Source organism: Biomphalaria glabrata, chromosome 13, assembly GCF_947242115.1.
Source record: "Biomphalaria glabrata chromosome 13, xgBioGlab47.1, whole genome shotgun sequence".
Lineage (NCBI taxonomy): Eukaryota > Metazoa > Mollusca > Gastropoda > Planorbidae > Biomphalaria > Biomphalaria glabrata.
The window spans coordinates 35,714,591-35,731,064 of NC_074723.1; the positions used below are offsets into that span (position 1 = coordinate 35,714,591).

Consider the following 16,474-nt stretch of genomic DNA (forward strand, 5'->3'; position numbering starts at 1 on the left):
TTATGTAACTGGGCCCCCACCTTTACGGTTCGTTTTGTAACGGAATAAACAGAAACTTCAAGTGGCCAGGTACTCCGAATCACGAGACTTATATAAAGCATTGGGGTCGAAGGTGAAACATAAATTATGGATATTTCAAGAAATAATAAAACACACGACCTTTTTTGAAGAGATTGATGGCTGGGTAGATGTAGCACATGACAATCTATTGATTTCGTGTAGCCATAATTATTGAAAATTGTTGTAAAATTATTGTAGCCATCAAGGGAAATCCCAACTAATAGACTACAATCTAGAACAAAACCAAAATCATTTTGTTTTTAAACTGTTTTTTTTTTTATTTAACAAGGAAGTCTATGGTAGTGTAGTGTTTGCCATAGATTACAGACGTTACTTCAAACTGTAGTTATTACAGTTTAATATCTTGGTTGAGGAAATATGAATATCGTCATTAATGTGATGCTTTTGATAAGTTTTGATGTTCTCTGAAATTTAGTGTCCAGAGGTCAAATAAATGATTATCATATAATCCCTGCCACGTGATAATTTAAAATAGCTATTAATAACTAACAAATCTTTTCTTTTACGGCAAAGGGAAACAACAAAGTAATTATTTTGTGTCAAATAATTTATATTTTCATGAAGGAATTTCGGATTTATCTAAGTAAGAAGTAAAATAAAGTTTCCATCTCATGCCTTGCGATCTATAGGGCAGCTGTTGTAGGGCAGCTGTTGTAGGGCAGCTGTTGTAAAGTTTATTTGTTTCTGAGGCCTACTGTCAACTAGGGTGTCCTGTGGCCAGCACAATGCCAACGGCCTTTATTTTTCTGATCTAATGTCTGGAACAGCTGGGTGGACTCAGAGGTGCCCCAAAAAAATCTCGAAATTAAAAATTACAGTCTTCACCAGGATTCGAACCCTGGACACCCGGTTCAGCACATAAGCAACTTACCACTTGGCCACCCGCCTTTAACCTTAGCCAGCGCACCTCAAATTGTATCTAAAACTAGCTGGATAGTATCCGTAGCCCACTGGTTTAATAATAATAATAATAATAATAATAATCTTTATTATCCGTAAGGAAATTTGTCTTACAATTTGTGCATTACACCAAACAAAAAACATTATAACTATAAGAAACCAAAGTGTACATTCACACCAGACTCACTCATAATTTACATGTGACAAAGTTTATACCAGATTGTTCTTATTTAATGATTTGATTGCCAGGGGAACAAAAGAGTGTTTGTGTCTGTTTGTCTTTGCTATCGGTGTCTTGTATCTCTTTTGTGATGGTAAAATCACAAAATCCTGACACAAAGGGTGATTCTTTATTTCGAGGATCTTGTTAGCTTTTTTATAGATGTTTGTCTCAAACAACTGCCCAAATGGGGTTTGTTTTTTGCCAATGATTTTGCCAGCAGCATTTAGGATTCTATTAAGTTTATTTTTATTTTTAATGCTCAGATTGCCATACCAGGCAGTGATATTGAAACTTAAAATATTGCAGATGTGAGCGTGATAAAACATAGCCAAGGCCTTTTCGCTAACATTAAACGAGGACAGTTTTCTTAGTAGTCGTAATCTTTGCTGCCCTTTTTTGCTGATATAATCAGTATTTGCAGTAAAATTTAGTTTATTGTCTAGGATAGTACCAAGGTATTTAAAGGTCTGCACAATTTCAATAGTATCTCCAGCTACAGAAACAATATCTGATGCAATCTCACAAAAAATGAGGAAAGAAAAAAAGTAATGTTCCCCTTTCAGACCTAGGTCATCTGTTTCTGTGGCCTACGTATAACAAGGATGTCATGTGACCAGCACAACGACCAGCCGCCTTTTCTTTTACCCAACTAATGTCAGGTACCCATTAGAGCTGGGGTGGACTCAGAGGCGCCTAAAGCTCCCGAAATAAAAAAAAAATCCAGTCTTTTCCAGGATTCGAACCTGGGACTCCCGGTTCGGAAGCAAAGCGCTTTATCGCTCAGCCACCGCGCCTCCCTAAAAGGCCAGTTAATAAATGGAATAAGCAGCAAATATTTTTCACCAAACAATCATTACAAGTAGTTGCTACGGAATTTTGTTTGGTGCTGTGCTACAAGATTGTCAAATCAAGCCTTTTTCAGCTGGTGAATTTATTAAAGAATGCTTGTCAGGCATTAGCATTAGTTTGTCAGGCATTAGCATTAGTTTGTCAGGCATTAGCATTTTTTGTGAGGCATTAGCATTTTTGTCTCGCATTAGCATTAGTTTGTCATCCATCTCTTGTCTTAGAATGTGAGAGGAAAAAAAACACTTTAAAATTTGTGCTATGACAATGATCATGTTTTTAATAAAACTCCAGATCGCTGAGATTTCAACACATCAATACCAGAAATTTGTATATAGTTATAGTGCAATATTTCTTATTCAATTAAAGGAAATATTTGGTTGCTTGGAATATTCTGTAGCATATTGTGCAGCAAAAATTATAATCTGTCACTGTGTGTATATGTATCGTAAAATAGTTTTTCATTATAGATATAGCGTTATAGTTATTATGGTTGATGGATTAGTAATAACTTGACAACATATCTGCTTCAGTTAGTTCTAGCTTGATAAGTATTGCTAACTGTAAAACTTAAAGTATTGTCGGTAAAAATGTGAACGAATGTTTCAAGATTTTTTAAAAAAGTTCCTGACCTCTCGAAATATAGTTTTTTTTTTTTTTAGTAGGGACTCCTTTCTTGTGGAGTCCCTAGGGTAGTGGCCGCACCAAGACCAATCGTATAGTAGGCATGGTCTTGTATGGACATACGTCATCGGGTATCCCCGAATGTGGGCCTTATTCTTTATAGAGTTAACTCAATAACTAGGCGTTACGAAACATGTTGCGTAAAGTCTTCTAAGTCTTGATCTATTGGCCTTTTATTCGAAATTTATATAAGAGTAGTCTTATACTTTCGCGTCACCAGGATTGTTTTCTTCATTATTCTGTAAGAGAGACTGATCAGTTGTTCTTTTTTTCTCATTAACCATTTCCCAGTAGCCCATTCATTTTCTCTTGGACCTAAAAAATAGAGTAGTAATTCATTTAGAGCAAACCAGAACATGAACAAAAACTTTTTTTTTAACATAAAACTTTCAAAATATTCTTTGTTGTAACGTAAGAGTTTGAACTAGGTAGCAAAATGTTATACTCTCTAATTTTTCTAAGTTACTATAGATGATAATTATACAGTACCATTCATGAACTAAACATTTAGGTAAATAGCAATAGCTAAATAATAATAAGGCTTGTCTTCTAGTTCGAAGATTTCGAGGAATGCACTATTTCTCGTGGATACGCAGCCCCAGCTTTGACCTACATATTTTGGCACATTCACATTTTGAGTTTGTGTTTCCACACACAGTCTTTGTAACCTTGTTCTTAGACATTTCTGTTTAAAAAGTTCCTTTAAATATGGTATTGTTGTGCCTGTGATTCCTGATGCCCTTTTTAGAATGTTGTTAAATGAATGAAGATGAGCATTCTCACCATAAACTCTTATCTATGTGCCACTCTTTAGGAAAGTTTGTGCAAAGCTGTACATGAATTATTATTCTGTGTGGATTGTTTTATGCTTCTTCTCTATTTGGTTATATTTGTATATGTAGTGGGGTGGATACTTGTTGAGGCCACATTGGCCACCCCGATATCCATTGGACCTTTTTCCCACTAGATGGCGTCTTATGTCCGCGCGTAAAAAGGCAAAACAACGTGGAAACTGTCCATTCTACCGACATCTCTTGTTACTGTAGTGTCCGTACGTTACTGGACCTACTTCGTCTGCATTCCCTTTTTGTGTGCCTGGTTCTACACCATGTGTTTATGAATGGCTGCAGGTCTTTAGTGTACAATAAATGGATCTAAATCGGCCTTCGTCATTTTATTACTTCTGTGCCAAAGCCACCACATATAACTATAACTTTACTGCGTTTGATTTCAACTAGTTTATTCAAGTTTTATACTTTGGATAGTTTATTTCGTTGATCAGAGTTTGAAGAAATTAAAGACAAGAGAAATATATTCGTCGCTGTGTTTCTTCAGTATATCCTAGTTGTGTGTTGAACATATTTGTAGCCACCTCCATATTGACGTCAGTCACGTGATTGTGGAGACAATACAAACCTATCCCCTTGAAACACAATTTTGACAAGAGAAATTCACAATTCCACACAATCCCCCCTTTGTAGACACTGCGCCCACCCTTATAAAACCCTAATTCTTTTTCGTAAGTTGTAAATAAACTGTTAAATTTTCTAGGAAAATCGTTAGAGCCTTTTTCAAGGTCCGTGTCTGCCCACCCACCCTCAGAGTTGTTTGTAAGCTGAAAAAAAAAAGGACTTTAAAACACATACATTTAAAAGAGGGTCATGGGATATGAAAGGGCAGATTAGCTTTCAAAGGTAGGATCATCTATGGAACAACCAGAGTGACCTGTTAACTACCTCATCCTAAGGTCAATGTTAGTTAACAACCACAAAGAGGAGTGGCTCAACCAACGGGCAACCGGAAACACAGGCAGAGCCATGTACAAAGAAATGAACATGCCTAACAAACTGGACAGTAATTAACTTCCTCCCCCGCAAAGAACAATCTACAATCTTCCTACTAAGGACAGGACACACACCACTGATAAATTATCATCTCAATAAAATAAATCCTACACAACTTCCCCTTTGTAGACACTGCGCCCACCTTTATGAAATCATAAACCATATCCTCTTTGAATGCCCCTTTCTAATCCACCTTAGGCAGACCCTATTACCACTACAGCCCAACATAACCAACACCCTGTACGGCAGTGCTGAACAACTGAAGAAAACAGCACACTTTTTTTTCCTTGGCACAGTCTGCAAAAGAGCTGACAGCTCAGCAGCAAAAAGCTGGTTAGAGGAAGAAGAAGAAGACAAGAGAAATGAACCGCCTTCGTTATAGATGGCCTTATCACTGACCTGTGACTTCAATACCTGTGTGATTTTTTAGATAAATAGCTCGTTGCCACGTCGTACATACCTGTGAACTATTGGTCTAGACTGCCCACAGGTTGTCACGTTGCAGGTCATTTTTCAGGTCTTCACTAACGATTGGTCTCGTTCAAGTTAACTAATGTTTTCTAAGCTCCTGAAACCTCTCCCACATATTTCCTGCTCCACTGATCCACAGAAGAGTTTGGACCACAGCGGACAGTGCATCCCATAAACATGAAAGACGCGCTATATACATTTAATAAATCTATCTTGTATTTGTAAAAATACCACTGGTTGACTTACTTATGTATCAAGAGATCTTAGAAACTGTCAAAAGGATTCGCATGGCATTTCCTACGTATGTTACTTGTATCACTTAAATTCTTGCTAAGAAACAGATTTGACAGATTCACTACCTAAACATATCAGTTCGCGAAAAACATTTTTTAAAACAATCCAAATATAAAAAATACTTTAAAAAAACAAAGGTTATCTAAGGGGAGGAGCTCCTCACGTACAACTAAATCTCTCAATATTGTATAGGTTATTTCCTTTATCCAATATCAAACAAAATATTTAATTACCAATAGTTGCTTTTTTAATTGGTTTTGTTTTGTTTGGTACAATAAAAATATGTTTAAATTTCAACTTGTTCCGAGAATGAGTTAAAATGTACAATTATCTAAGGGGACAAAACTCTACATGTTTAGTCATATATATGGTTACAAAAGGATTAATTTCCCTTGTTGGTATCAAACAAAATAAATAAACACCAGTAATTAGTGAATTATTGGTTTAATTTTTACATTGATTCATGTCTTGTCTACGCCAATGAAGAACTAGGCAATGTTTAAGCTTGATCCGAGAACCGGTGTGGTATAAAGAACGTGTCCTATCATCTAATTTCTAAGGGGACGAAACCCAATTATAACAGGGTAGTGAAATAGCAATGATCAACTTTGTGCATTTTTATTAAAAACAAAAACTGCCTCATGACAAAGAATGACCAGTAAATGTCACCGGACTTTGTGACGTAGCAAAAACAATTCAAAACAAAAATTCAAGGCACTCTCGCCCCGTACAAGTATTACGAGTAAAAGAAAAAAAAAATTAAACAGAGCTGGGGGAAAGCAAAAGACACTTATCTAAACTACATGACACTTTGTAAAAATGAAGTAAGAAAGAAATTCTTATTCAACACCGACAAAAAAATGGAGTAACGTCAATTAGCTTAGCGGAAGGCTGTATTCTATGTATTTTTCTAATACAAAAGAGTTGAAAAGTCCTGCTATTATTACTATGAACTTTTTTAAGTAATAAAAAAATACTATAGAGTAACCGATATCCGATACGATACGCTTGGAGAACTATTCCTCAAGCGGCAGTACTCCTCAAGCGGGGCAAACCTCTTCAAAAAAAAAAAAAATCTTAATCAAGTGGGAGAACTCTTCAACACGCGAGAGAACTCTCCTTAAGTCCACAAGTGGAACAACTATCTACTTAGAGGAGGAAAAAAAAAAACTATTTTCAGGGAGATAACCCTTCAAAAACTTTTTTATTTCCTTTTTACATCCATGATTTATCCCCCTTTATTTTACTTATTTATTTTATTTTGATAATTGTAAAAATTAAATATCTAAACATTTGTTTGTGCTACTTGTATTATTGCGGGGAAATTATTTGATATTTTGTACAGAAAAAATAAATTAATAAATTATAATTATAAATGAATGAAAGTAAAAACAGAAGGACTGGATTTATAATACACAATCAAGTTACAAATAGAATAGGCCGACAATAGGCAGGAGGCAGGTCTAATCATGAACAGTTACCCAGTTACGCGTTATGCGCGCTGGAAAATGTCGTTCTGAATCTCGATGGTCCCGAGTAGATATCCTGCCCGCTGCCATTTCCGTCGTCCTGCAGAAGTTTTGGACAAGGAACTCAATTATCTTCAACTCTGCAGGAACATCCGAAACATGTCAAACATTTAAAAAAAATTTTTACTTGGACAAGTGTTAAACCTTAAACCCTTTTTTTTTAAATAATGTTATAATTTAATGACGTTCCGTCTTAACAGAAGAGAATGACGTCCTAGGCGTCTGTTAATCCTCATCTCATCTGTCCCTTGACTTTCGTCGTAGGGGGTGATATGACTGTTATCGTAATTAAATCCCTCCCTTTCTTGGCATGGAGCTGCTCTTAGCAGGATATCGATTAGTTTAGTAATTTGTTCGGGATCTTTAAGGTTTATATCAACTCAATTTGTCTGTCTTTCTTTCTGTCTGTCTCGGAGAAATCAGCGCTGTCGTCTCAATGTGGCGCCTCTGTGGAAACGTCTAGTAGTGGAACTAGATGGGCTAAGAACGAGAAGCAAATAATGCCCCGGTAGGATACCCCGGGTGATTTTGTTTTATCCCACTCGGGGTTTGGATGGAACAAAGGGCAGCAACCCTTTCCACGCTCTAGACTAACAGCAATTGTGATGAAGCGCTTGTACGAAACGAATTTGTCCTTAAATGCAACCACTCTCTCTGCCCCGGCTTTCTACAAACACAGCACGACCCAAACCAACTCAAAAAAAAAAAAACTGGACAAGTCAGGGGGGGGCTTCAAAATGAGCTCTTGCATGTCTAGAAAGTCACAGCCTAGACTACTATTGGCAACACGGTATAACAGACTGTACTAATGCTTCACCGGTGGCAGCCGTTCAGCTGTATATGTCATGGGCGTAGGCAGGAATTTTTTTTTAGGAAGGGGGAGGTTAGGGTCGTAATTTGTGTGTGTGTGGGGAGGGGGGGGCTGTTAAGCTCACATCTATGGAATTCTGACACTGTAGTTTTCCTTTACCTTTTTATTAAAGGGAGGGTTTAAGCTCAAAAACCTTCTGCAAGGCAAGGGTTAAACTCGCCATGTTAAAATTATTTTGTACTAGAAACGGAATAGTGTAATATATATGTGTACGCAGTGCTCAAAAGCGTGCTAAATTTATCATGGACTTTCAAAAAAAAAAAAATAAAGTGTATCAACATTTCCTTCCTTTTGTCCACGTCACACGTGTAAAAGTTGAATATTTTACGTTTTCCGGCCATAGATACACATTTCCAGCAATAGGTTGTCATAATGGAAAAAGTTGAAACAAAACTGTTTACAAACATCAATTTTTTTTTAAAACATTAACACGTTTGATACATGTGCTGTTGAAGTCTTCAAGCAATCTTTATTTCAATCATTTTATGTAGGGTTTAGCTAATGCAGGGTTCGCGAGAAAATGCACAAAGAAACTGTTGTTGTTTTTTCTAGAAAGCTTATATCAACTCACTGTGTCTCTCTGTCTTTCTATCTTTCTGTCTGTCTGTCTGTCTTAAAATGTTTGTACACGTTATTTCTCCCACACCCCGTTCTTGTATCAAGTTGAAACTTTGCACAATTATTCACAGGCATAGACGATACACTGGGTCAATTAAAAAAACAATTAGTCGATTAATTAATGGTAAATAATAATTTTGTTTGATACAAAAAAAAAAAAAAAGAATAAAAATTAATCCTTTAGTATTTACAGATATGGCTTAATATGTAGTGTTTTGTCTCCCTAGATAAGTAAACACTCCCATAACCATTCTAGGATCAAGTTATAAACTATAAGAATTATATATTGTACATACAAAATAATAGTCTACTATCATAATCTGCTAAAAAATTATTGGTTATTAACTATTTTGTTTGATCATCAAGAAGGAAAATAACTTCTACAATAATTAAAAAAACAAATGTAAATGTGGAGTTATTTCACTTAGAAATTAAAGATTTTAAAAACTATTTTGTATGTTTATTTCTGTTTATTAACTATATAAGAGCAAACAAACAAAAAAACAAACAAACCCGAAGTTAATGTTCCTTTAGTATAGTTTCAGTATAGCTTAAGACATTCTATTATAACTGTAAATCAATAAAGCCATAGGATACAAATTTACAAGAAAAAGCATGAATTAAGCATGAACTTATACATACTAAGTATGCGGACTTACACATACTGACTAAGTACTCGAACTTATACATACTAAGTATGCGGACTTAAACATACTGACTAAGTACTCGAACTTATACATACTAAGTATGCGGACTTATACATACTGACTAAGTACTCGAACTTATACATACTAAGTATGCGGACTTACACATACTGACTAAGTACTCGAACTTATACATGCTTAGTATGCGGACTTAAACATACTGACTAAGTACTCGAACTTATACATACTAAGTATGCGGATTTATACACACTGACTAAGTATGCTGACTTATACATACTGACTAAGTACGCGAACTTTTACATACTGACTAAGTACGCGAACGTATACATACTACGTATGCGGACATAAATAAACACTGGCTAAGTATGCAGAATTATACATACTAAGAACTCGGGCTTATACACACTGACTATCTGACCGTGTAGTGTGGAATTCAGAAGGCCTTTACGATGGTCCGATGGTCCGCAGTTCAAGCCCGGCCTTCTTGCATGAGGTTTGGACATGGACGTTGTAATTTCCCATTCTTAGCGGAAGTGCTTGCAAACTTGGAGTGCGCAGTGCTAAATTGCGCAAACTATTTATCATATACCTTTTTAAAATAGCATAGCTAATCTGCTAAACTGTCTGGTAGTGCGGTATGCGCGCTGGATTGCCGTTCGATGGTCACGGGTCAATACCCTGCCCGCGGCCATCCTCCGTCGTTTTGGACTTGGAAGTAAGTTACCTTCAACTCTGAAGGAACATCCGAAACATGTCAAACATTTTTACACACATTTTTATTTGAGCACCGAATACACCAAAAATGGCTGGATATTTATAGTTTTTCCGAAACAAATAAAAATATCTTATAAAAATACGGATTTTTTTTTAAATTTCATTTCTTTTTCCTAGAAGGAAGCATTTCGTAAATGATCTCTCTGTATTTTGAGCTCATCTTGAAGTAGACAACGGCAGTGACGCTGCAATTGACGGTCTCGAAAAGAACAGCGCTAGAATAAGCCAGCATTGTAAGGTCAAAGTAACCGCCTTCCGCTCTGAGCTGGTCCACAAGACCGACGGCCAAGTTCAAGGCCGAATGCGGCAACAAGCAGACGACGTATATGCCGGACATGGTCGAGAGCATGGCTATCGCTTTCCTCTCTTTGAGTGTCACCGAGTTTTTGGCTCTTTGGTCTGAGTTCGAAACCATTTGCCGCCACTGGAATTTCGATTTCAGTTTCGTTACCAAGACAACGGTAAACAGCAGCAGCATTAGCATGGTAATGTTCGGGATGAATAACGCATCGGCAATGTAAAAAATATTCATGATGGCCTCCCTGTTGTCTCTGTAGTAGACAAAGGCGAAGGTTCGATTATATTCCGGTATATATCTAGAACCCACATAGACAAGACTGTTAGGTCCGACCACGTAGACGATCAAAACGATGAATATTGAAATGTTCACCACCGCGGCCACCCGACGTGTCATGACAAGCTTCACCTTCATGGGGAGCACCACACAGAGGCACCGCTCGAAGGCGGCACAGGCTGTAACGAACCCGCTCGCTCTGATGAAATACTCATTGATGTAGATTACCAAAAGAAGCATTTGGGGTTTTAGCATCAGCAAGCTCGACTCGTCCAGCCAAGGGTTATAGATCTGAATAATTATCAGCTGGGTTATCAGCACCCCTAGATCGCTGACAGCCAGGGCCGTGAGGGTGACGTTGACGCCATCTTTGTAGCCTTGTTTTTTAAAGTTGATGATGTTGATGATATTTGCCACAATGCCAATTAATCCGATGAACCCATTCAAGAATAAGGCATTCACGGTTAAGACCGCTTTAAACAATGCTGGATCAACGAAAGCGGTTTGTTTGATCTTAGTTAATGCTCGCGTGGAGTTCATCTTATAGATGTGTGCGTGCTCTTAAAACAATGTTACAGACGATTAGTCCTATTAAAAATAAAACATATGCATAATGTTTGAAAGCGCTTTTAGACTTTATATAGTCAAATGAAAAAGTTTACATTCTTATGTAAAATAGTTGCAAAAGCTCTAAATGGATTTCACTGATTCAGAGCTGAATCTAATCAATAATTAAATGTTTGAATTTAGTTTAGAGTTATCAGGCGCTGTCAAAAGTAGGTCATGTACTTTTTTTTTGGAGTGAACGTGGTCCTCGTCCAAATCACCAACTAGCATTGCAAGGCAGGCAGTGATGTGGAACCTATAAGATAAGAGAAAGAGAGGGCGACCTAGACGCACCTGGCGACCTGAACTGAAGGCAGACACCTTAAAGTTTGGTTACATCTGGAACAAAGATGGAAAAATGGCCCAGGACAGGAAACTATGGAGATCTATGGTTGGCGGCCCATTTTCCAAAAGAGATGACGGGCTGTAAACAAGTTCCTCGTCCGGTAGTCATTGAGCTAGAGTCTGCTAGAGTGTCAGAATGTCCGTTATTTGAACTCTGTTGAACAAATAGATATAAGTCATCAAAGGAGTTTTTTTCTTTTATATTTCTGACCAAAAGACAATTATTTAAAAGTATTTTAAAGACAACAGCAAGCCGTAACGTTTAAAAAAAAACTTTTCTTGAGCAAATGTTTTTGCAATCCTTATATTTTAGTCACTCTGGACTTTTCCTGTGTGCTTCGATTATGGTAATAGATTGTTCGATCACTTCTACTCATCCAATCAAATCATCATCCCCATTAGCGTGGATCATTGAGGACACCTAAATCAATTTAAAAAATCAACCATTTAGACAATGATTAGTCGTAACAAATTAATTTTGTTTTGTATAGAACATGCACTTAGCCTAGGGGAGATAAGCCGTGTGTAAAGGATTAGGTGATTGGAATGGAAGAATCTCTGGAGAAAAATAACGAATTTGTAATGTAAAGCTTATAACGGAGACTGTGTGCTAATGTAAATATTACATGAAAGGCTGTTAATGTAAAGATTATATCGAAGACGTATGTTAATGTAAAGATTATAACAAATACTATATGTTAATGTAAAGATTATACCAAAGACTGTATGTTAATGTAAAGATTATATTGAAGACTTATTGAAATAAAGATTATAGCAAACGCTATATGTTAATGAAAAGATTATACCGATGACTGTATGTTAATGTAAAGTTTATATCGATGACTTATGTGAATGTAAAGATTATAGCAAATACTATATGTTAATGTAAAGATTATACCGAAGACGGCATGTTAATGTAAAGATTATACCGAAAACTGTGTTAAATAATATCGATGACTTACGTGAATATAAAGATTATAGCAAATACTATATGTTAATGTAAAGACGTGTGTTAATGTAAAGATTATATCGAAGACTGTATGTTAATGTAAAATATTACATGAAAGATTGAACTATTTTGGAGGAAGCACCCAGAAAGGGTCGTTCAAAGAAAAGGTGCCTAAACTAAACAACGTCAAAAAGAATGGACCGGCCTTTCTCTTGATATGCTATTGTTTACAAGTGTCTTGTTTTGTTTTATTTATCCTCTTGATGTCCACGTCTGGGTTAGCCTGTGCATGGTGACCCTCATTTACAAACAATACTAGTCTTCGTTTAATGTTGCTCATTACAGAATAATTAAACATAACAATGAAAAGTTATTTAAAAACAAGAAAAACATGAATAATACTTTCTGAAAACAGACAATTCTTTTTTATAATGAATTTACTAAAAGATTTTTTTTCCTCCTAAAATTTAATGAATGTTAGATTTAAAATTATTTGTTTATCCGCGACACTCTCACCCGGTGAACGAGACCAGGTTAAGGGAATGTATAGATCTAGTACACCTTTTAATAGTCCAATGATAAGCATTTAGATCTAGACTTAGAAGACAATGTGCACAATTTTCCTGAACATTAATTAATTAATTTATTTATTACATTTTTTGAATCCATTAATAGTTCATCAAAAACAATGTAGGAAAATAGTTAGAGCCAGGGGCGGACTGGGTGTCAAAATCGGCCCGGGCATTTTAACACCATGCGGCCCACAAAGAGTATATCATGATGGGCATCCAATCATACCTGTCCTCAAAATCATTATGTTAGTTTTGAGAATGTATAGAAAACTGTACGCATGAATACAGTGAACTCTATCTTTATAAGAAATATAGGCCTTATGTGTGGGCCCTAAAAGGTGAAACCTTCTAGTAGCACTGTCTACGGATGTAAGCTATTACATTATTTCGAAAAATGTGTTACATTAAATTAGTATTAGATTGTAGTGTAGATTCTGTAAAAGATTTGTTTTAACATAACACTCAGATGGTCCCTTTTTATAAGAAACTATTATAAAACCTTTAACGATCTAATACGTGCAATAGTGGCATACTTGCGGCCCTTTCGGTAGCCCTACCGGCCCATTTGGGTACCAGCCCACCGGGCATTTGCCCGAATGCCCATATAGCCAGTCCGCCCCTGGTTAGAGCCATTTTTGAGATCAGCGTACGCCCACCCTCCACGAAGGAGTGAATTGAGTCTTGAATACAAGTATTGTAAAAATGATTTTCGTTTCTCTAGGATAAAGTTAAATTATCATATTGATTATAAAATCCAAATAAAACATTGCAACAATTTTATTTAAAAATAAATAAATAAATAAACTAAAATACCCTACTCAGGCCTTGCGATATATAGAACCGATGATATATAGGCCAACTATATCTATGGCGGACGGTAAACAAGGGTGTCATGTGGCCAGCACAACGACCAACCGCCATTGCCTTCCTCAACAAAGCTCAGGTACCCATTAGAGTTGGGTGGACTCAATAGTGCGTCTTAAGAATCCCGGAATACATAGTCCCAGTCTTTACCGAGACTCGAACCAGGGACTTTTACATCACCTTCCCCATAGATAGCAAGGTCTGAAAGGGGAACTTTAATTTTACTCTGACTAGCTCACAGCATCAGATGGAACCGAACCTCTGCGGTCTCAATGTTCCCCGTATGGGCAAAAAACTTCAAGCTGCGAGGCACTCCATAATACAAGCCGTATCTTATAGATATTCAAAGAAAAAAAAAGCACACTCTTATTGAGAGGCAATTGACTCCACTACAATCTATTGATTTCCAGAAGCTATAATTGCAGGTAAAATCCAAACTTCCCGCAAGACGACGGGGGTGTGGCAACAGGCTGGGTATAGTCACAATGAGAAATAACTTGTACTAGGCCAGAACCTTGAGCCCGTCTAAATTATTTGTCAATAACTTGAGCAACTGATGCCTCTTGACATTAGTAGAGTACTATCAACTAAATAGACAGGAGAGAGCGGAGTGTTCCATTGTCTAAGACACTAGCAATTATTAAGAGTAGGAAAAGACAATTATTGTATTCTTTATCATTTTCGACATTAATTGATATAATTTATAAAAGTTTTTAAATTTATAATTATTTACAAATAAAGAAATCTTGTTTATATACAGAATTAAGAATGAATTTCAAGAGTTTGTAAGTGTCAAATAATTTATATCGGCCTCAGAGGGATTTCATATTGAATCTTATTTACCACAAAAGAGTTTAATTGACCTGTTATTTTATCTGTTTGCACTTAAACACAAGAGGTACGCACAAGACATATAACCCTATTATAGATTTTTACATGTTATATTTTCAGAAAGAGGCAGATGAGAAGTATCTCCCTGAAGTGCCCGAAAGTGTCTATTCGTGATACAAGTCTTACAAGACTGCATATCTTTTTCTTTTATTTTTTATATAGATACAAGCTTTAACAAAATTTATTTTACTATTTCATTTTTTTTTCTCCAAAGAATATTGTGGAAAAAAACAACAACAATTAATTTTTTTTCCCTCTGACAACAATGACCAAGAGTGTTTTGTTTGTTATGAAACTCCAGATCGCCGAGTCTTCAATGAAACTAGATCAACCGTTTTTACATAATTTCCGTGCAATATTTGTTATTTACCCAAAGCAGGCGTTTAGTTACCTGGAATATTCGGTAAAGTATTGCGTTTCAGACGACATCCGATTTCGTCGAGGTTTATTATTCCATATCTATCGTTATATAGTTTTTGTTGTGTGCGTTTTGTTAATAGACGAAAGCTGAGCTGGTTCGGTGGTCAAATGACTCACTGTCAAAAGGAGGGGAAGACGAAGAAAGTGTGGTACAACGAAAAGCTAGCTGGACACGTGATATTCTGCTAAGGGCAGCTGCTTTCCGGTAAAAGTAGAGACATTTTGTTACGCGAAATGTCACAGCACCTCTACGACGAAATTCAAGGAATAGATGAAGATGGTGATTCGTTACGCTCCTGACGCTGTAAACCTCCAGGCACTGGGGCTCCGATCAGAGACAATGGTCTTACAACACGATGAAATAAGCCGGTAGTGCTAGGTTCTCTCATATCTCTGTACAGGCAGAGCCAGTGGCATACCGTGGGGGGGGGGGGGGGGGAGGAACGCAGAGGGCACCACAATGGGTATTGAAACGCTAAATAAAATATTATAATTTCTGTCGCTAAGGATTCTTCATTTGTTAGCCTTTATAACATTATATGTAAGTTTTGTTCTGGTTACTGGTAACCTTTTCTATGCAAATATGAACTACATACACAATTGGGAGATGTTGGGTGAGGGGAAGCGACAGACCTTGCAGTTCTGGACATCTGACAACGTCGGTAAGCTACTGGGGCGATTTCCTTATACAAACCAGTTTCAGCTCACTAATGACACTACCAAGCCTATCACAGCGAACTCTTTTAAATTTCTGTTAGACCCTGAAAAAAAAATTATGTTCAATAGTCTTGATAGCTTTATGATTCAATCTGCATTGCGCATATCATTTTTTTTTAAAGTAACGTCTGTATATAAGATAAGATAAGGTATATAGAATTGGTTCAGTGAATTTACACATTTACTGAATTAATAGCTAAAGATTATTAAGGTATTTATTCATCCGTTGAGAACATAACAAAACTCCCGTCTTCTCTTATTTTTAAACCATTAGACAAATATTATTACAGAGTTGGTCATTTGCTAAAAGGAGGCGCGGTGACTAAGTGGTAAGGAACTTGGATTTCGAACGAGGGGTCCTGGGTTCGAAACCTGGCTAAGACTGGGATCTTAGGGCGCTTCTGAGTTCACCCAGTTGTAATGGATACCTTACATTACTTGGGGAAAGGTAAAGGCGGTTGGTCGATGTGCTGGCCACATGACACCCTCGTTAACCGTAATAATAACATCTAAATCTGAAAAAAAAACATAGAAATTTTCAAATCCTATGAGTATTGTTATTTGGATATCATTTGAAATGAATATTAAGCTTATACCATTTATAAAGGTGATAGATTTTCTAGATTCTAAAAGATTCAATTATTAGATTTGGATTAGTCTAAATTACTCTCTCGCCATATTAACTACGGCCAAAATAAGCAATTTATAGCGTTGGGAAAAAAAAAAACAGCGGGCG

At 36.5% G+C, this 16,474-nt stretch overlaps 1 protein-coding gene across 1 annotated transcript; it reads right to left on the reverse strand.

Annotated features, from left to right (window-relative positions):
* Positions 1 to 9,900: 9,900 nt before the first annotated feature.
* Positions 9,901 to 10,914, reverse strand: LOC106063330 (FMRFamide peptide receptor frpr-18-like). The gene has a single exon (XM_013221665.2). It carries the CDS (start codon positions 10,912 to 10,914, stop codon positions 9,901 to 9,903), a length of 1,014 nt encoding a protein of 337 aa, XP_013077119.2.
* Between the last annotated feature and the right edge of the window lie 5,560 nt (positions 10,915 to 16,474).

Bases quoted from the DNA above. Each gene is read 5' to 3' on its own strand.
- LOC106063330 (XM_013221665.2), bottom strand. From the start codon at position 10,914: ATGAACTCCACGCGAGCATTAACTAAGATCAAACAAACCGCTTTCGTT.